The sequence below is a fragment of the Arctopsyche grandis genome, chromosome 7 (assembly GCF_051622035.1).
Source record: "Arctopsyche grandis isolate Sample6627 chromosome 7, ASM5162203v2, whole genome shotgun sequence".
NCBI lineage: Eukaryota > Metazoa > Arthropoda > Insecta > Trichoptera > Hydropsychidae > Arctopsyche > Arctopsyche grandis.
Window position 1 is genome coordinate 19,134,204 of NC_135361.1, and position 22,001 is coordinate 19,156,204.

At 31.5% G+C, this 22,001-nt stretch overlaps 1 protein-coding gene and 1 pseudogene across 1 annotated transcript; both read right to left on the bottom strand.

Annotated features, from left to right (window-relative positions):
• Positions 1-169: 169 nt before the first annotated feature.
• LOC143914664 (sterol O-acyltransferase 1-like) lies at positions 170-8,372 on the bottom strand. Its single transcript, XM_077434957.1, has 9 exons — positions 8,088-8,372; positions 7,831-7,934; positions 7,466-7,636; positions 7,008-7,156; positions 6,790-6,929; positions 6,546-6,700; positions 6,214-6,343; positions 5,988-6,137; positions 170-2,012 (listed from the first exon to the last, which is right to left on the bottom strand). The coding sequence occupies exons 1-9, from the start codon at positions 8,136-8,138 to the stop codon at positions 1,575-1,577; spliced, it is 1,488 nt and encodes a 495-aa protein (XP_077291083.1). The 5' UTR covers positions 8,139-8,372; the 3' UTR covers positions 170-1,574.
• A 10,659-nt stretch (positions 8,373-19,031) lies between these two features.
• Positions 19,032-19,913, bottom strand: LOC143914554 (5-hydroxytryptamine receptor pseudogene; annotated as a pseudogene).
• Positions 19,914-22,001: the final 2,088 nt, after the last annotated feature.

The following is a 22,001-nucleotide window of genomic DNA, read 5'->3' on the forward strand; positions in this document are numbered from 1 at the left end:
ACTTGGTCGTTTATCTGTCTGGAAGCGATTGGTTTAGTCATATACGTTTTTCCTGATTGTATCGAAATTCTTAACATTCAGAAAAAGTACATAAATCATGCTGTTTGCATGTTAATCACACGGGAATCCACATATCTAAATAATACATAAAATAAATAAATAACGATCAGTATAATAAAAATATATATTTATTTTTCAAGTGTATCACACGTACATACATACATACATACCTAACATATTTTAGAACATAAGTTCAATAAACAATTTTATTGAAAATGTAGATTGTTTTTTTAAATAGGCAATTTATTTGTAAAAATTACTTTGTAATAATCATTATTGATTCAATCAAAATGATGCATTCATTAATGTCAAAATCTGAATTTTAAGATTACACACACATATCTGAATCAACATTATGTGCCCAATCAACAGTCAGTTTAAAACGTGACTGATCATCTATCGACATTCATAAATGATCTAATCATTTGTGAAAAAGTATTGTTATATTATACAATGTGTATGAATGATTAGATGTACTTATATGTATATAGTTATACATTGTATTATATTAAAAGAATATTACATAAGTTTTTAGATCACCACTGACCCCGAAAGTATACAACATACTTCTTACTTATGTACGAGCTTTGATCTGTGTTGATTATAAAAATGTAACATGTAACTTGAAATACTAAATGATTATCACTAATTGAAATATAATAAATTTCGTAATTACAATTTTAATTAATAGCTGTATAAACTTATTACAATTAATAACATAAAATTGATTATGAAAACACAAATTAAACGTCGGTTGATTATAGTAAACCGATTATATCTAATAATTTTGATGTTTTGCAGACAAATTATTCACAGCTCAGTGAGCTATTAACTAAACTTTGAACTAGTTTTATGTACATGTAGTTTTTTAACACCTTTCTATTGCTTTTCCTGACTTAACTATCATTATCATTAAATCGAAAAATACAAATTCAATCACTGCGATTTAAACTAATTAGTTTGCTAAAATTTTTCATTTCACCTGAATAAATCTGAAAGTTAAATCTCAGAGATGAAAACTTATAAATACATGGGTAACCCTCGTAAAGGTTATCTTTCTAGTTTATGTATGTATTATTTTTAATTAAATAGGTCCTTGGTTTATAAAGTAGATCAATTCTGAAAAATTGCCACGTATCTCAACACTATAATTTTTTTTATTTACAATGAAGAATGGGCTATTAAATATGCATGTCTATGTACAATAAGGTATATCGATATTTGTAAATATAAACAAATGTTGAATATATTTGGAACGTCTTCACTTTGTGGCTGAGAATTAAGTCTACATCCCAAAACAGATACATATTACATATTTCAATCGATTAAATGACGATCATTACATTATTCCCACAACTAGATAGATTTAGTTGCAATAAAATCAAGTTGTTGACAAAAATAAAAATCAAATATTCATAATAAGAATTATTCTACTTATTAAGCTAAAGTGATTAATAAGTATAAAATAAGCTAAAACGCATTTACAAAAATAGTAAAACATTGTAATTCAATCTTCATGAATAGACTATGTTATTACAGAACCACGATCTAGGAACGACTAAGTCGTAGAAATTACTCTCGATAGTCTGCGGACAGTTGACACGCGCAAAGAACTCCATACTATATCCGACCCACAATATACCATTTCCAATGAATAGCGGTAACCAAATAGCAATATTTCCCACCATATAATTAGCACGTCTCGTGGCGAAGATGAATATAACTCCAAAAACACCGAACAAGATCAACAGTATAGGATAGAAAAATCCAAATGCAATGGCCAATACAAACTCATGGATCACAGCCGATATGATGAATACAGATAGGGTTGCTATAGATCGTTTCCCTGTTAAGTGAATGAATTCTTTGTATAAATAAGTGTATAGCCAATCGTGAACGACCATGTTCCAAGTTCTATAAAAGCTGCTGTAGCGAGACTGTGTCCACCAGTCCTACACAAAAAAAAAAATTGCAATTAAAATTAAGACAGTTGCATTATATTTTGATAATATGTACAGATTGTTGGCATATATATGTATATATATATATATATATATATATATATATATATATATATATATATATATATATATATATATATATATATATATTTATATATATATATATCATCATCATCATCATCATCATTTACAGCCATTCGCCATCCACTGCTGGATGAAGGCCTCTCCAACACGCTTCCACTCGTCTCTGTTTTGCGCAACACTCATCCATCTCATTCCGCACACTTTCCTAATTTCGTTCACCCATCTTCCTTGCGGTCTTCCTTTTACTCTTTTGCCTTCTCTCGGGTACCATTCAAGCACTTCTTTTGTCCACCTTTCGTCCATCCTCCTAGCTACGTGACCCGCCCATTGCCATTTCAATCTCTTCACTCTATCCACTATGTCCACTACCCTTGTCATATTTCTCACCCACGTGTTCCGCTTCCTGTCTTTCCTCGTTATGCCAAGCATACAGCGTTCCATACTTCTTTGAGTGCATTGGATTTTATTTTGCATCTTGGCGTTCAGTGTCCAAGTTTCACATCCATACGTCATCACTGGCAAAACGCATTGATCAAAGATCCTTTTCTTCAGGCAGAGTGGCATTTTTGATTTAAAAACAGCATTCATCCGTCCAAATGCACTCCATCCTAATTTCATACGTCTCTTTATCTCTTCATTTTTACTACCAGACATGTCAATTATTTGACCTAAATATAAATAATTATTTACTACTTCTACTGGTTTATCATCTAAGGGGATGCTATCAGGCATGCAATAACTATTGAACATTAGTTTAGTCTTATCTACGTTAATTTTTAATCCTACTTTTCTACTTTCCCTGTCCAGCTGTGTTAGTCTGATAAGTAGGTCAGCTGAATCACGAGCTACTAAAACTATATCGTCTGCGAACCGAAGGTGACTCAAAAAGCGACCATTGATGCTTACTCCGGCTGTATCCCAATCCAAGTTCCTGAAAACTCCCTCAAGCACCGCATTGAATAACTTGGGCGAGATTGTATCTCCTTGTCTTACTCCTTTTCCTATGCTAAATCTATCTGTACCTGAAAAAATTTTAACCGAAGCTGTGGCATTCTTATATATTGCAGCTAACAGTCCCACATAGGGTTCCGGCACTCCCTGTGTTTGTAGAGCGCTAAGTACTGCATTATGACTAACTGTATCGAAGGCTTTCTCATAATCGACGAAACCTAGGCACAATGGCCGTTGATATTCGTTGGCGCGCTCGATTAGTTCGCCAACTACTTGGAGGTGGTCCATTGTGCTGAAATTTGCCCTAAACCCTGCCTGCTCTATAGGCTGGTTCTCGTCGAGGATATTCTTCAGCCTTTCTGTAATAACCTTCGTGAAAAGCTTGTAGACCGCTGAAAGTAAACTAATGGGTCGGTAGTTCTTGATATCGCTTTTGTCGCCTTTTTTGTGTATTAAAATGATAGTTGCGTTATTCCATCCTTCTGGTATAGCTTGGTTCTGGATGCATTTGCTGAAAAGCCTAGCTAAGATATTAATTAGGGGGGGGCCGCCACATTTTAGTAAGTCAATGGGAATATTATCTTCCCCTGGGGTTTTACCGTTCTTTGCAGTTTTTAGCGCGGCCTCTACTTCGCTAGGCAATACTGCAGGAACCCTTTGGCCGTGTGTCGATTCCAGAGCGGGGAATTGGCCGTTGTCGTTCTCGTATAGTTTTGCATAGAACGTGTAAACTCTGTCTATGATTTCTTCTCTATTCCTAATTATTACTCCGCTCTCTGATCTGATTGCGATCATTTGGTTTTTGCCTAAGAAAAGATCCTGTTTGCACTTTTTCAGGCTACGGTTATTCTTAATGGTATTTTCTATTAGCTTGCTGTTAAAATCCCTGACATCCCTGACTATTCTCTTTTTAATTTCCTTATTTACTAGATTGTATTCTTGCTTATTATTATCCCTATCTAAATTCCTTTTATGCTTAATTAGGTTTTTTGTTTCCGCTGAAATTTTGCTTAATTTAATCTGTTTCCTGAATCCACCTAATTTCTTACCTGTTGAGGTTAGAACCGAACTAATTACAGTGTTCAATTCCTCGATGTCTGCTTCTGGGTTTAATTTCCCGTATCGATTTCCAAGTTCGAGTTCGAATTCCTTTTTCCTAGACCTTAGTTGAGCGAAATCTGGAGAGTTACTACATCCTTTTATTAATTTCCTACGTTCGCAATTTATATTAATGGCCATCTTGGCACGGACTAATCTGTGATCGCTACCTATATCTACTTTACTTAAAACACTAACGTCTTTAACGGAGTGCAGGGCATTTGTTAGGATGAAATCGATCTCGTTTCTGTCTCCTTTAGGACTCTCCCAAGTCCACTTATTGTTGGTGTTTTTCCTGAAAAATGAATTAGTGATAAAGAGCCTGTTGTGTTCTGCGAATTCTATGAGGCGATCGCCTCTGTCGTTTCTTTGGCCGGTACCAAAATTGCCTACTGCTCTTTCTGTATTTGCCTTTTGTCCTATTTTTGCGTTAAAGTCGCCCATGATTATTTTAAAGTGGTGACGGCTATTATCGTATGCGCCCTGTATTTTTTCGTAGAAGTCTTCTATTTCCTCATCTGGGTGGCTAGATGTGGGGGCGTACACTTGGAAGATTTGACAAGTGTACCTGCTCGAGATTCTTAATACTATATAGCATATACGTTCCGATATGTCGCTTATTTCTATAATATTTCTTTCTATTCTCTTATTGATAAGAAACCCTACTCCTCCTATTCTACCATTTGGTAGCCCTCTCCAGTAGAGACAGTTACCACTTTTTAGGATTATTTGGTTTTGCTCTTTTCGTCTTACTTCACTAAGTCCTACTATATCCCAATTGATATTTTCTAATTCATTCTCTAATGCAAGCACACTTCCTTCACTCGATAACGTTCTTACATTGTATGTAGCTACATACAGATTTCTATTAGCTAAGCTATCATCCATCGTCACTCTTACCTTGTTGGAGGTTTGGATATTATTTTTCTCGCATTTATCCAAGATGTGTTGAGAAAAAGGCGGTACTTGAGAGAGAATTCCATTCAAGGATTGAGTCATAACCGCCGTAGACTCTTCTCTGTATTCAGGTCAGGTGTCGGATTTTCATCCTAGGTATCACTTGGATCACTTATGGGTTATTACATGCCATTTAACAGGGTTACTTTGTAAGTGGAAGTAGTTAGTTATGATAATAATAGATTAGCAATTGTTATACTACTTTTACAAATCTTTATCGTGAGACGCCTCTTTGGAGACAACGGATTTATATATGTGAGTGCGGTTTGCAATTTAATATTTTAATAATAACTTTAGTAAAGAATATAAAATTACACGAATTACTTTGATATAATTTAAATATGGAAAATAACTGATAGACAGTTGGGAAACACTGTTTCTGCTTGTTATTAAATAAAGTTCGTTAAAAATTTTGCTGGAAGCAATTATGTGGAAGATTTATTGCTTCTGTGGGACAAACTATTTAGTGACGGGAAAGGACCTTTTTTTTTTGTATTCAGGTAGGGAGATATTACGAATATACCCCGGCCGTATTGACTTTGCACAGATTTTAGACACAAAAAAAAACTAATATGACAAAATTTTACGAATTCACTGATATAAATACGATTTACGACCGATCTGCTGATTATTTTTACACTTAAATTATACTATGATGCAATTAGTAAAATAAGTGAGTGGATGGTTAAGTTTTTAGATTTAATTTCGTGCAATAGCCGGGTTTAAGCGAGTAGTAGCGGGGAGAACGCAAAAGCACGTCTTCCCCGCATGACACGATAGACCGAACTCCATATATATATATATATATATATATATATATATATATATATATATATATATATATATTGTATAATAATAATTATAATACATATGTACCATGTAAAATCGTCTATCGGCAAATGTTAATAGTTCTGCGGTTACATTCAGCCAACAATGTAATAGCAGATAAAAACCGGAGAGGTAAAATAGCGTTCCAGGTAACATCGAGTGAAATATCATTTGGACGAATTCCTTTAATTCCAATACCTAAAAAATAAAATATTTTTGAAATGTTAAAGATAATTTAAAGGTTAGAAATTATGCTATCAGTACATGGACAAACCTTTGAACTGTGACCAAATAATGACCAGTTTGGAATGAGATATCTTTCTAATAAAATACTTGTAAAATATACAACAGTTGCGAATTCGAACAGGTGAATGATGACTTTGTTCCATCTTATGTGATCATTCCTTTTTTGATAATTATAATACATACATATATATTAATTCATGGATAGTTTATTATTATAATAATATGTTCTTCATAATGTAATAATTAGTAATATGAAAAATGCAATTATGTACATACATATAAGAGATGTTTGTTTTTGAGTTTGCACAATTGAAATGATAATACAAAGCTTTTAAAACAAATTAAAACAAGTTAACAAACCTCGGGTATGAATCTCTATATAGTAAGGTTGGAGCAAACATAAAATAAATGTATTTGGATAGGTCTGGAATAGTATTTTTTGACGAAACTGGTCTTTCCAATACTCTCGGTGCAACTGTACGTATGAAAGCATGCATTTTCATGATGAATCGTACCTAAAATTTTTAAAATGGTTTAAAAAACTATTTTTTATTACATTTATTTCTAAAAGATATGGAAAAGAGCGTATATTTTCATCAAATACCATTTCTACAGCGATTGCAATGCCCGAAGCGGCTGGCAGTTTGCTTTTTAGTATTGCAATAGTTGATAAAAATAAGAAAGCCATTTGAAAGGTGACAAATATACAAAGCCACATTCCATCATATATTCTTAAAATGGTTCCTGTTAAAAACAAATACAAACTGAAGTAAATTAATTAAATTTAATGTTTTTTTAATTTAAAATTTGTAGTAAATTTACCATTCATTGAAAATAAATTCCTCGTATTGGCCCATACTCTGAAGAAGACATATGGAAGAAATGCTACAAGTTGCATGCAAATCCATATTGTTAATACTACGTCGAATTTGCCAAATCCAATAATGATCAATCGTCCTCCAATGTTTATTCTACAAATTAATAATCATTGAATTGGATTTCATTTCGATAAATATCTGGCGTTTTTAAAAATATCTTACCTATGTTTGATGTATATTTTTTTGAATGAATAATATCATTAGTTTAAATAAAAACCCAAATAGAATGTCGAATAGAGATAAGTATTGCAAAGATCACATTATAATTAAAAATTAATTTTAAAATGCATGGAAGGTCAAAAACATTTGATAATTATAGTTGAAAAAAATCACATCAAACGTTTATCTAAATAATTGTCGATAATTTATGTTAGAATGAAAATAAAAAAATAATAATTATACCTCCCAGTGTCGAGAATATCGTATATTAAGTTGTTCAAGAATAATATAATAAGAGCAACTATTAGTATGTGATAAATTGTTCTAACGTGTGATATTTCATATAAGTCTGTTAGTAGTGAATTTCTTGGTATAAATATTCTATCCTGCAATGTATTCTGATGTGGGTGAGCTCTAAAATATAAGGAATTGTTTTAATATTTTAGCCAATTTATAAATAATAATGACTTAAATACATATATGTACATATTATATGTAGGTCACATGCGCTTGTCAAAAATATTGATAGTTATTGCCAATTAGCTTGGCCTCTGTTGATTAAGATAATAATTTTTAAATAGTTGTTAACAATAATAGTGGGTACCTACACTTTATCTTCACAATAGTTATTATTTAAAATGTCACATTTTCTATTATTGTTCTTATTTTTGTCTTTGATTTTTTTTTCTTTATTGAAACCATTTGGTATTATCTGAAATTTAAGATAAAAATATTATTTGTAATTGGGAAAACATATTAATCTAGCACAGATTCTATTTTCAACCATATCAATCATTAATGATTAAGATAAGCGTAGTAAGAAATTTGGTAGAATATTTATTATGATTTAATTGTATGTACTTACATTTTTCAAGTTTTCCTTTGAATGTGGTTTCATTTTATTTTTTGAATCCATAGTAATATACGAAATGATATGTCAAGTTCTATGAACTTACTTTATTATTATATGATTGTATTTTAATTTTATCAAATTGCGCATTCAATTTTATTTTAATAATTTTAATTATCAAATATATTCGTATTAATGTATCAAAGTTTACCCGTGCTGATTACAGCATATTTATAAAATAATAATTTGTTGTGTGGTTTGTGTAGAACGTGTTATTGCGGTGCTCAATGAACAAAGAATGGATCATATTGGAAATTGTGATTTTGTGGTACAATAAAAAATGTGATTACAGATTATAAACCAGTGGCACGCTAAATTGTAACAACCATTGATTATTTAATAAACAAATAAGATAAAATCATTAATTAAATTGAAATTATATTATTATTTAGATTTATTTATCATTATCGATTTTTGAAATTTTTTATTATTACATTATGCATACATATGTTGTACGTATATAATAATAATATATTATATTTAATAACTTAAGTTATCAAGTAGGTTAGTTAATTGTGTGTTTATATATATTAAGAATTATATGTATTTGTTAATTAATAATATTTAAAAAATCGAGAGACTTTAATATGTGAAACATCAGCAGAGTTTGCAAAATGCGTTTGAACGTTTTTGAAATATTAAAATATGCAATTGAACATTTTTTTCTTATACATTTGATTTCCCGGTGCTAGTACCGGGATCCTGGGATCGAAAATTCTCAGCACTGCAATTCCGGTGCTGAAGTAACCTTCCGGGATTGGAAGCACTAATTGCAACCCAGTGAAAGTATAAATATGTACAAAGAGGATGGTACGAACGATTTAAAATACTTAAACTTATGCCTAATAGTTTGTGCATGAACAAAATAGTTCGTTTGTCAATTTGTTCTTTTGTGTACACTATAACTGGGTAGATTGGTTCATGTATGAACAAACTAGTATGCTCACGAACGAACAAAATGTACACTTGGACTGTACCATACATATTAAATATACATACATATGTATGTATATGAATAAGATTTATCATCTATCAAGATATTCATATAAAATTGTGATCATGTTAAACTAATATATTAGTCATAATGAGGAAAAACGCTTATTTTGATTGACCATGAATGGACTTGAATTCAATAATTATTTTTTTTAAATATATCTATTTTCATTCTGGTTTTGGCCAAGCATATTATTTTTGATTTTGATTTTTAAAAGCTTTTTATTATTACGAAATTATGTTCAGAATACATCTTATATCTATTTTAATAGCTACTGATCTACTGATCATTTTCTATTTTACAATTTAATTTAATTTGGTTAGTAATCATAGTATTATATTATTCTAATGTTAATCTACAGCATAATAGGAAAAACAGCTCAACAACCTATTTACTCATATTATTTTAACTTATGCAATATGTATTGATATTTCATTTTAAAGCGAATGTCAAAAGTTTATCTCCAGATTCTAATGTGTCTATGATGTTCGATGTCGACTATTTTTTTTTATTTATCGAACGACATCTCATATAAAATATTAAAATGTTTATTCAGCAAAATATTGTATGACGATTTGAAAATGTTAATGTCCGTATTTAAAAATTCTACACATAGATGGCATTATATTGAATTATTATATGTGAATATATATTATACTATTCTACACTAAAATTTGATACATAATTTTGTTTTATTTACACACATAAACGAATATGTATAGTATTTTTGAAAAGTAATGCCAAATGCTTGGTTTGACATACGTTATATATTTATTTACATCGAGGTAAATTTAATTCAAAGTATGTACATATTTTTATATTTTGGTATGGGTTCATGGTTATATTTGTATTGTCGAGATTTTGGCGGTCGTACGTAAACAATGGCCCCCCCTCAATCTAAATATGGGTTATTTTATGGAGGGCCACACGGTCAAAGGTTGCGGGGATGGTCTCTTCATCACGCTATGAATCCAGGACCGCGTCATAAGCAATCAGGGGGAGGAGGGGGTGGAGAGATGGTGCACGCTTTCAGATAGAATATTTTAATAAAATTAACCCTCGCACTTCCGGTCGAAGGGCGAACCCTCTAAAAGCCATTGTCGTAACCTATGGTTTCACCAGCTTTTGAAGCATTTTCATTTTTATATGTATTTTGTTCAAATATAATATATAACTTTATTATAAAGACGTTAAATTACCACTACCTTAATTTACCAGGCTGAATACTACTGAATTCAGGAATCATTTTCATTTAGTTAATTCACATAAATATTGTATGTACATAAATATACTATAATACATATTTTTTATTTTATTTATTTTATTTTTATTTTATTAATTGAAAAATCAACAGACAGGATGTACAGAGATAGGTATAAAAAACACAAAAAGTAAATAAATAATATATGTAACACCCGAGTCCAATAATAGATTTTTACAAAAATGAAAAAGATAAATATAAGGAAAACAAATTAAAAAGTAAAGAATAAAGGCATGACAAAATATGTAGTACATTGCATAATTAAACTATAGTATTAAAATAATTGGAAAAGGTTATAAGATAGAATATAAGAAGAAATTGAAATTTACAAATATAAAAAACAAATGAAAAAGGTAAATACAAAATAAACAAATGAAATGGAAAGGAATGAAAGCTATAATATGATTAAATAGCACATTACATAACTAAACTAAAGTATAAAAATAATGGAAATATTGGAAAAATAGAATAGAAGAAAAAATGAATCAATCGGTCAAGATTCTCTTGATGTTAGACCTGAATTGATGTAGGGAAATACCAAACAGATCAACCTCATTCAGCTCTCCGTTAAACATACGATAAACGCGCTGCAGATAAAAATATTTTTGGGAATTAGTATTGAAAGGATCAAGTGAAAAGAGTGCAACGCGTCTAGGGTATCGAACTGGGATTCTGAAATTAACCTTATTCAGTAAATCAGAACAATCAAGGAAACCATTTATGAGCTTAAAGAAGAATATAGCATCAGAATGTCGTCGCCTGACAGAAAGATTGTTAAAAGAAAGGATTTTTAAAATGTCGGAAACAGTAGAATGGGTATAGGTAGGAAAAAGGTAGCGTAAGGATTTAATAAATTTAAGTTGAACTTTCTCAATACAATTAATATGGGATAAATAAAAAGGTGACCAGATAATTGAGGCAAATTCAAGGTGAGACCTTACAAAGGAAAAATAAAGTAATTTTAGTACGTAAGGATCATTAAAGGGTTTTGTTGAGCGGAGTAGGAATCCAAGAGATTTAAATGCTTTGTTGGTAATAAAAGAAATATGTTCAGAGAAATCTAGTTTATCATTGAGTATTACACCAAGATCCTTAATAGAAGATGACGTGTTAAGGATTGAATGATTTAATTGATATTGATTAGTAATAATTGACTTATTTCTAGTGAAATTTAAAATAGAGCATTTTTCTAGATTAATAAAAAGATCATTATTTAAACATATGTATATGATAAGATTTTCCGCAGTCTCTAGAAGTTGGCAACCACAAAGTTAGTTGAAATTCAGCTCTATAAATTAAAAGGAATGTGATAGAATACTAATTTTACGTGTGTTCATACTAGTTCAGTATGTTAGAACATGAAAATGAAGTACTTTTTCATTCAAAGATTAAAATTAAGAATATTTTTTAGCTATATTGATGTTTTAAAAACGTTATGGGGGGGGGGGGCGTTAAATAATGAAATGACAGAATGTTGGACACAAGACTGTTTAATATGACGAGTGGGAAGGAAGTAAAGCAGCGGCAAACAAACACAGCCCAACTCGCAGGATGGTGACCGTAATTTATGAATTAGGTGTCAAAAAAATAAGGATATCTTTGATTTCTCCAATGTTTAGAACATACTTTACGCTTCTGAACATGTTTTATGTTTAATATTGTAGCATATACAAAAAGAGTCGCCAGTTAAGTGCAATCGGATTAAGCCGATGTGCATCCCTGACACTGTGTGACCGTTATAATTGGTTTCAAGGATTATATCTAGACTCATGTAGGAAGTGCATGTAAGCTAAATAATGGCCGCTATTCGGTCCCTTCTCAGAAGTGACCGATACCGTGGTACCGAATGTCGTGGGAATACATATCCGAGTACGTGACCATAACAATAGGTAAAAAAATCAGACGTCGAAGATGACCTGAGAGACCTGTTCCTTATAAGGCGGTACTTAGGCGATATCAAGACATTCTGGACGGAGCACTGGCGGTGCGTGTATCTCCTTAATCATCAATAAATGCTGTGACACGACTTTGGCCTTTTACTTGGATCCTCCATCCACCCCTACGCAACAATATGTATGTTAGTTTCATCTAACTTAGTATAAATACCCCAATTTCACTTATACATATTTTTAACTACAGTGTAGGTTGATTTTGGTTTTATTTTCAATTTTGATAACTCTCATAAGAAATCCAACAATCATATATATATAATATCGCTATTCTGTGTCACTGTCTGTGTATATGAGATTACGCTCGCCGTACTATAATAGTTGTTTCAATTCGACATAGATATGTACGTCACAGCTAAAACACTGCCAACAAAACGTACGAATATAATAACAAAAGAAAAAAACTTCTTTATGTACTGTTTGCTACTAATGTTTCCTTTAGGCTAATAGACGGTGTCTCTGGGCATTAAGCGCCATCTATTGAAAATTTATTTTATTAATAAATTTTTCTATTGGTGTTCTATATGTACATAGTTGGGTAGGTAGGTAGTTTATATCATTTTTTTCATATTAAACAATTAAATATAAATATTAAATTAAATATATTTAAAAGGTATTTGAAAAAAAATCGACCGCGTGTGAATCGAACACAGGACCGACACGTTTCTTTTATAATTTTTTATTTTATTTAATAACTTAATATGCCAACACCCATGAGATGATATTTCATCGGGTACAATACTAGATATATATTTATAAAAAAAATTTCATTAATTTTCTTAGGTCATTCAGAATATGGACTTGTTGAATTTACACTAAATCAGAAATTTGGTCTTAAAATATAGAAAATCGTTAAAATTCCAATTTATAATGTTCTAAAAATTAATCGATACAATCGGTTACATTGTATACATATAAAATTGACACATCATTAACATCACATAATGATTTTTTTCATTCCTATAATATCATTCCTATCTGTTTGCCTCAAGTTGACTATTGGGGCAAACGCTGAGAAGACCATTAACCTTTCCAAATTGTACTGCTTATCTGAGCTATGTTTACAAAACACGTATAAACATTACTTCACAGATACACATGTATAATAGTTGGTTAGCTATGAAAAAAAAAAATATATATATATATATATATATACATATATATATATATATATATATATATATATATATATATATATATATATATATATATATATATATATATATATATATATATATATATATATATATATATATATATATATATATATATATATATATATATATATATATATATATATATATATATATATATATATATATATATATATATATATATATATATATATATATATATATATATATATATATATATGTATAATACAATGCACACCTACATATGTACATGCATTTCCGACATGAAAATGTGCAATTATTTGTTGGAATAGCAGTGCAGTATAATTATGGGCAAATGAAACGGTAGGGTTGTGTTTGCAACGGTGGAATCCAGGCTTTGTGGAGTTTGTGAGGGAACTTTCACAAACGAAAGCTACACCATAACGATGTATTATACTTCAGTCCAATAGGGATTGTGGAAAAGCGCGTTTTTCCCCGGCGCGACTTTCCGAATAATCAGCGTGGAATTATGTATGCACGGAACGCAGGTGGGATTTGTACAGATGCTGCGAAAATATACGTGTGTATATACCTATAGTACATTTATGTACATATGTATTATATGTATGTATACTCACGGTTCTGTCCATCCAGTTTCAGTCGGTCCGTTTTTGTTTTTGTTGGTTTTTAATAAGCTCCAATGCAAGTTTTGTGGGTCGCTGACCGTGAGGGAGAATGTAGGAGATTCGATCGAGTGAAAAGGTTTTGTGTAAACCTTGTGTGTTATCTGGTACATATTGGAAACTGTCCAACAATACAAAATTGCTGCTGCTGCTGCTGCTCTCAAATTAGTCGACATAGCCCGTTGGCACTTTTATTTACTTAGGGTCAATATGCTTCGTTTTAGGTATGCTCTGCTGAAAAGCTGAATAGTTCAATCGAAAAATGTATCTACATACGTACATATATTACACATACGTACATGATTAGCTGTTAAATAGGCTCTATTGGAGATCTACACTTTTGTAATCCAAGCACTGAATGTATGTATGTAGATGAATTAATATAGATGGTAACCAAGCAAACAAATACAATTTATCCAACTAGACCCAGAGAAATGTTATAATAATAAATAATTTGTTTCAATATTATGATATACAGTCTCCATAGCTACGCTAAAACGCACGGAATAAAATCAGGGTCATCACATACATATTCACTACAGAAATTAAAGTTTTATTTTGATATAGATTTATTTACAATTTGAGTATACGGCGGTGTTGGGCGTTGGTGGCCAATCCGTTTCTTTACTCAGTTGGCGGATTATTTTTATCCATTTTTTTGTATTTGTCTGTCCTTGGGAACTCTTAAATTAACGTGTTATGTATAGTTTCAACAAAAATATGTATAATATAAAATGAACGATGTTTATATTAATTAAACTTAAATAATTGGTTATTAATATTGTTGCGTAGGGGTGGGTGGAGGATCCAAGGAAATGGCCAAAGTCGTGTCACAGCATTTATTGATGATTAAGGAGATACACGCACTGGCAGTGCTCAGTCCAGAATGGCTTGATATCGCCTAAGTACTGCCTTATAAGCGGCAGGTCTTTCAGGACATCTTCAACGTCCGGTTTGCTTGCCTATTGTTATGGTTAGAGGTAGGATAGTCACAGTGCTATCCATTGTTCCATTGTTGTAAGTCCTTTGTAAAAAAGGTTCGGTAAACCTTTAACAATGCAATAACTGTGGATTCTGAGAACTCTACCGGAATGCGACCCCGAGTTATCGCTACCCCGCTAAGTGCATTCCGAGGGATAATCCTCGAAACCAATTATAACGGTCACACCGTCTCTGGGATGCTACTCGGGCTAATCCAATTGCAACTACTCGGTGGCTCTTTTTAGTATACGTAACATTATAATTGAATATTCGGCGCCATCAAGAGAAATGTTTTTACATTTATTTAAAAATAATTTTTAAATTTATCTGGTGCCACCCCTGAAATGTTATTTAGAATACCGGCGATCGCTATGACACTTTTAAAAACTACGATGTTAATTGAATAATATGTTACTTAAATGATCAATTTACTTATAAAAATGTATCCCATGCTGTTTATTGTGTGTTTTTGAATGCATTGTGCGATTTTTACATACCTCCTTTTCGTTTCACTTACGATTACAATTCAGGAAAAAGTTTGCCTCTTATCCGATCGTTTTCATACTTTGCCATATTGCTCATTTTGGTCATCAATATAAGTAAATGGATCCTCCGCCATTACAATAGAGATAAAATATCGTTTAAAAAGCGTTTTAAGACCAAAAATTTTTAATCTCGGTGACGTCCCGTAGTCATTAATTTTATACATAGATGGCGGTAGTAAAATAAAATTATTGGTATTTTTATTCAAAAGAATAATTTTATATACAAATTATAGTAGAGATATGTTTTTAAAAAACTTTTTTTTATATAATTATTAACGATGCACTTGCCCATTGCCTTTGCCCAGATAAGTTTTTATCGGACATACGTCGACCACCAAGCATCAAATACGACTGATGCTAAAATTATTTAAGATTGTCTGTGAACAATTGTCACTTGACAACAATATAACGCCTAAAGCCACTTCTGTTATTATATCATTTCTCTGACTAGACCCCTTTAGCCTCTCATTGTTGGTTAAAAGATTTTGTAAATAACATTTTTTTGAGGGAAAAGGAGGTTGTAGTTAATTCAAAATGTGATAGAATGGACTTCAGATGGAATATTGAATGGAATATTGATTCGACCTGGACAAATAGAAATGTCAAATTATGTGTTTATCATAAGATATGATATGATTTAGGTTCCAAAAATGAGCAAGAAAAAGTTTTGGAAATTATATTGTAAAAAAACAACATATTATGTAAATATCTCACTGATGAAAATGTTGATGCAAATTATGAAAAAGGATAAGTGAAAATCATATATGATAAAAACAGCGTGCAAGAATTAAAAATACAATATTAAAATGAGAATAATCATTTTATGTAATATATATATTATATATATAATATTATATATTGAAATTCATCTATTTATTTATAATTTCACATGTGGGTCATTTACAATAGGATTGTAAAATACATATTATATACATTATATATAATCATTTTCATTAATAAAAAAATATTAATAAATCAATAAATAAAAACACATCTTATTTTATACACATACATAAGTAAATAGATATATGCGTTATTTACATTTCCCCTTTTAAAAATTTAAATATATTTTATATTAATATAAATATTTAATCAATGTAAAATGACAAATGGGACATTTATACATATTTATATAATTTTATTGCTGGGTTTTCATTCGTGTGAAAGCACTGATACGACTAGTTTCATATAACAAATACAATAGAAAAATATCACAAGATCATCGTCAGAGCGCTTTTCCGAGTCCCATTTGTCATTTCGTTCATTTTTCAATCATATAATATACAATTAACGTTAATAAAACATTTTGTTTTAATTTAAAAAGCGTTTACAAGGTTTCAGTTAAGTATATAGGTTTTTAATTATAATACATTTAATAATACAAACACGACTAACTATTTAGGAATATTGCTCGTTTGCAAAAGGTAGTTTAATTATGTGGTCCAGCACACGACTATGTTTTGATTGTACATCACATGTATAGGTATTATATCAATATTTATGACTTATATGTTATAGTCATTCGCACCGTATGTACATATGTACATATGTACATACAGCAAGTATGATATAACCGAAACTGATACATTTAGATTTTTTTTTTAATTATATTTAATAGGTAACTTGAACGTTACGAATCCATCATATAATTTTTACGTATACGATATATAAAATTTGAACAAAAAATAATATCAACGCAATATATTCTATTATGAAAATGATGAGAAATGTTTTTAGCTCTCATTGTACCTCCCACTTTGAGGGCTTTTAATTTCGACGGAATCTTAAAATCTGACTGATAAATTAGCATGCATATTAGCAGATGAGATTCGGAAAGTATTTTCTGTGATTAATGTTTTCAGTTTGAAGTTTAATTTAACAATCTCTGGATTTAGAATTATGTTTGCGCGAAGATTTATCAGCGGGGTACGTAGCTGGCGCAAACTATTTCAACCGTGTCGTGCCATGTAAGGGTTTATGCGACCCCTGTGCATAAATTTAATGTATGCATATTCGCTGTTGTCTTGTTTATGTTCTGTACGACCCACTGCATCTTTCTCCGTTGGGTTGTAACGATTTTCCAACTCCTATTGTATATAATCTTCGTGTAAAGGTATGCGTACCTACGTATGTATGTACATTAACGTATAACTTTTCTTCTCATTTTTTTTAATGAACATCGAGTTCACTCAAAATTTCATCTCGAAATACGTCAATAGTGATAAAATAGTCATAGAATTCAAATTCGTACGTTTCTGCAAAAAATAAATAAAAGTGAAACATAATATAGCGATGTATTTCACGTATAAAAATGAAATGTAATATTTCTAATATGGGAATACTGAATTGAATATTCGAAAAGAATTGTATGTATGTTTGAAATATAATAGTCTCTGATATCGTATACGAGGTGTGATCGAGAAGTTCTAGCACTAATTTGCCTACATATATGTATGTATGTATGTATGTACGCACTTTCGATACGATTGTTGAATAATTTATAACTAAATATTCAACCCCTATTCTAAAAAATAAATAAATGCAGACCTTGCAAAGTTTTCAGCACAAACCTCGAACTTGTAAATCACACCTCGTATATCCACACTTTGAATCCTAAATGTATACGTAAATTTAGTTAAGATGAAAATTCCCATAGCTAAAAATTGAAAAGTGCCAAAAATTTGTAATTAAATCCGAAAATTTAATATAAAAGTATGTAATTCAAATACGTCATTGTAAAAAGAAATGTAAAGGAACTAGAGATAATACTCGTAATTCGCTTTACAGTCCACTTTAAAATGGCGTATAATGAATAATGAACGTTATTTTCTTTATGCGCATAAGAACAATATTGTTTTTCTTTTACAATACAAAAAAAAAAAAATGTATACTCATGCAGAGAAAGCTTTCAAAACTTTTCGTATACGTAACTATATAATATAATATTTATTGATTTTTTTTTGCGCGAAAGTTTACGTGTCGGTATTGTTAAAAAAAGGTTTAAGTAGAAAAGTTTTGTCGTCGCAACTTCTTTCGCACATTGATTCAATTGACGTACAAGACACGTATATATAATATTTCATATAGTATATCTTACAATAGAATTTTAGGGCGTTAAACATGCATAGGAGGGTACAAAAGTCTCGAGCTACGTTAAATTTGACATTTATTTTTAAAATTATACTATCCTAAACGCCGTTGCCAGAACGGTTACCTTACGACACTATTGATACGTATTATATTATATAAGCAAAAAATATGTTTTTTTTTTCGTATGATTTGGGCGATCTTGACGCTTGGCATCACAGGGCTCGGTGATGCCAAGCGAAGATGGCTTCAAATCCAATTCAAACAATAAATAAAGTCCTAACTTATTGGAAATGGCGAACGCCCAAATGGCGACGCCTGCGCAAGGTTCCTCTTCTGCCGCACAGTAAGCGCTTAAAAGCGTGCCTAAACTCGGGACTAAATATAGTATATATTATAGGATTTAGTGTGGAATTGAAATAACCTAACCATAGCGAGAACGACATTAGATAAGGACTGATTTCGCAATCGCAAGTCGGCGACAGAATCGCCAAAATAAAAAACGGCAGCCAGCATATGACGAACGCGCCGGTTATGATCGCCAAAGTCTTGGCAGCTTTCCTCTCCCTCTTCGAATCGGCGGAATCCTTCGGTTTCCTCTTGATCGGATAGTGTTGGTACACGGCCGGAGAGTAAGAGCTCATACAATCGGTCGTAGGTGGGTCTGGTTCTAGTCCGTTGGCGAAAGAATTCTTCTCCGGGCTGGTGTTCGTCGACGAAACGGTCGTGAAAGCTGTCGTGGTGGTTTCCGAGATCGTAGGAAGAGGTCTTCCGATCACGGCTACCACGGCTGCTGCTATTCCTCCACTTCCTCCTGCTGCAGCGAGGACTCCCTGAGCACCCATACTCGGTCCTGCCGGTCTTGCCCCCTGAGCCTGCTGTCTCCTGCGTATCCTCTTCCTGGCTGTTTGAAATATCCTCCAGTACAGTACAAGGATGACGAAGAGTGGCAGGAAAAACGAAGATACCGTCGCGAATATTTGGTAGCCCAAGTCCTGACTGACCAGGCATTGCAGCTCGTCTGTTATCCTCTTCTCCCAATCGGGATCCTTCCAGCCGAGCATCGGCGCTATGCATACGAAAAACGACACAATCCACACTACCAAGATCATGAATCCTATTCGCTTGGCCGTTCTGTGATGTATGTAGTCTATGTTGGTGACCGCCCAGTATCTGAAAATAATAAAAACATATGCATTAGGAGTTGTATTTTATTTTTATTTTTTTATAAATATATATAATCTGCAGTATGGATAAATGGTAAGAATGCTTTCAATTGTATGGTTACGGATTTAATCCCGTATGCTGCTGGCCAGAACAAACTCCAAAGTCGATCGCTTTCTATCAGAGTTTGTCCATTCATCTCATTTCATTGAAATGGTTCCAACGAATTGGTAACCCCGTCCTATCCCTTTCGCAAAAATTTGGCATCTCGATTTTCACTGATCAGAAAATGCTGTGAAAATTTGTCCATAGATGTTTCTATGGTTGTTAATCGTTTAACCATGGACATTGTGTTTAATAAATGGGTGTACCTATACGTCACGTTAGTGTATGATTGATTGAATTAATAAAATGAAATATATACCAGGAAGGTCGAACAAGTAAACACCAAGGAGTCCTTCCTGGCCAATTATAGACATTGGTAAAAAAATTATAGAAGAATTTTACAAAGCATCATAGAGACATTCATGGATAAATTTGACAATTTTTACAGCATTCTAAAAATCAGCAAATTCAAGATGCTGAAAATTTGAATTTTGTGAGAAATAGGACAAGGTTGCAAATTTGTTGGAACCGTTTCAATGAAATCAGATAAATTGGCAAAATCTGATAGGAAACGATCAACCTGGAGTCACATATTGAAGGTCTGGCTAGCAATACCGGGCCAGAGATTGAACCCGTGACTACTTAGTTGAAAGCATTACACGTTAACCAATGATATATGATGTTGGTAAGAAAAAGATACATGAAAGTTATTAAATGAATCCTTACATCAATCTTCGCAAGTCGAATGAAATATTGTCAATCGAAAAAGAGGGCTACAAATACACATGCTATATTAAGTGATTGGATTCTTCTTCATGATAGTAATTAAAAGGTACATATATTAAATTAAAGTAAGATATTGAGCTGGGTTTTCATGACAATAAACTTTACGTTAAATTTCAATGCTTTAATTGTTCGAATTCAATATCTTTTATGATTTTAAAATTGCCTAGCTAGACTAAGACTAATTTTTAAACCAAACCCATCATTTTCACATACATATGTAAGGATAGTATATGACAAGATATTCACATATACTAGCACAGCACAGACCGGCAACTGTACGTAAACAGCAGTACGAAAAATATTCTTTAGTACGTGCTATATGGACACATTCATTCGTTCATTCGTTCCGTAATATGTACGTGGCGTATCCGTAACAGCAATAGCTGACACGATCTATTCATATTGTACAGCAGTACATGACACCGAAACGCATCAAGTAGAACCGGTTTTATTCAGCCATTGTGAAAATATTCATGCATGACGTGACGTCATAGTGGTGAGTGCATCCGTTCTAAGGAAAGTGTTGCCATGTGTAGATGAATATTTTTGCAAACGTCATATTGTGACAATATTGAGTCGAAGATATGACGCAAGCAATATCGCGTCGTATTTTCACGCTCTGTAATGTATATGTAAGCCGAATTTGCCTTGCACTCGTCCAAAACAAGCATGAACGTGCCTAAAATAGGCGGTGCTGTATAGTATAAACATAAGAAGTCTTTTCCGTGCAATGCTGTGCCGAGCTGTTGGCGTATAGTGCTGGATAATATACCTATAAATACACTTTGTTAATTAGCTGAATTATATTAAGTTTATTTAGATAGTATATGTAGGTAGAATGTAATAATTTTAACGAATGTGTGATTTAATATTATATATATATATATATATATATATATATATATATATATATATATGTACTAGTTTTGGGCCCGTTGATTTCAATGGTCGGTTTTGGAAAGGATTTGATACAAATTAAAACAAAGTTTTATGTTATAATATAAAGAAACAGGTTGTGTTCGATGCACTATCCTCTTTTTATTCGAATATCGTTAAAATATAATTAATTTTAATTAAAATATATATATATATATATATATATATATATATATATATATATATATATATATATATATATATACATATATTTAACTGTTTAATATTTAAACAAAAAAAATGGGTTAAAACCTTGCTAAATA

What these genes read in the sequence shown, in the direction of transcription:
- LOC143914664 (XM_077434957.1), bottom strand. Translation starts at nt 8,138, where the DNA reads ATGGATTCAAAAAATAAAATGAAACCACATTCAAAGGAAAACTTGAAA. An exon ending in TATAGAGATTCATACCCGAG is followed by an intron (nt 6,344 to 6,545) that starts GTTTGTTAACTT and finishes TTATCAAAAAAG; the next exon opens with GAATGATCACATAAGATGGA. An exon ending in TATTTGGTCACAGTTCAAAG is followed by an intron (nt 6,138 to 6,213) that starts GTTTGTCCATGT and finishes TTTATTTTTTAG; the next exon opens with GTATTGGAATTAAAGGAATT.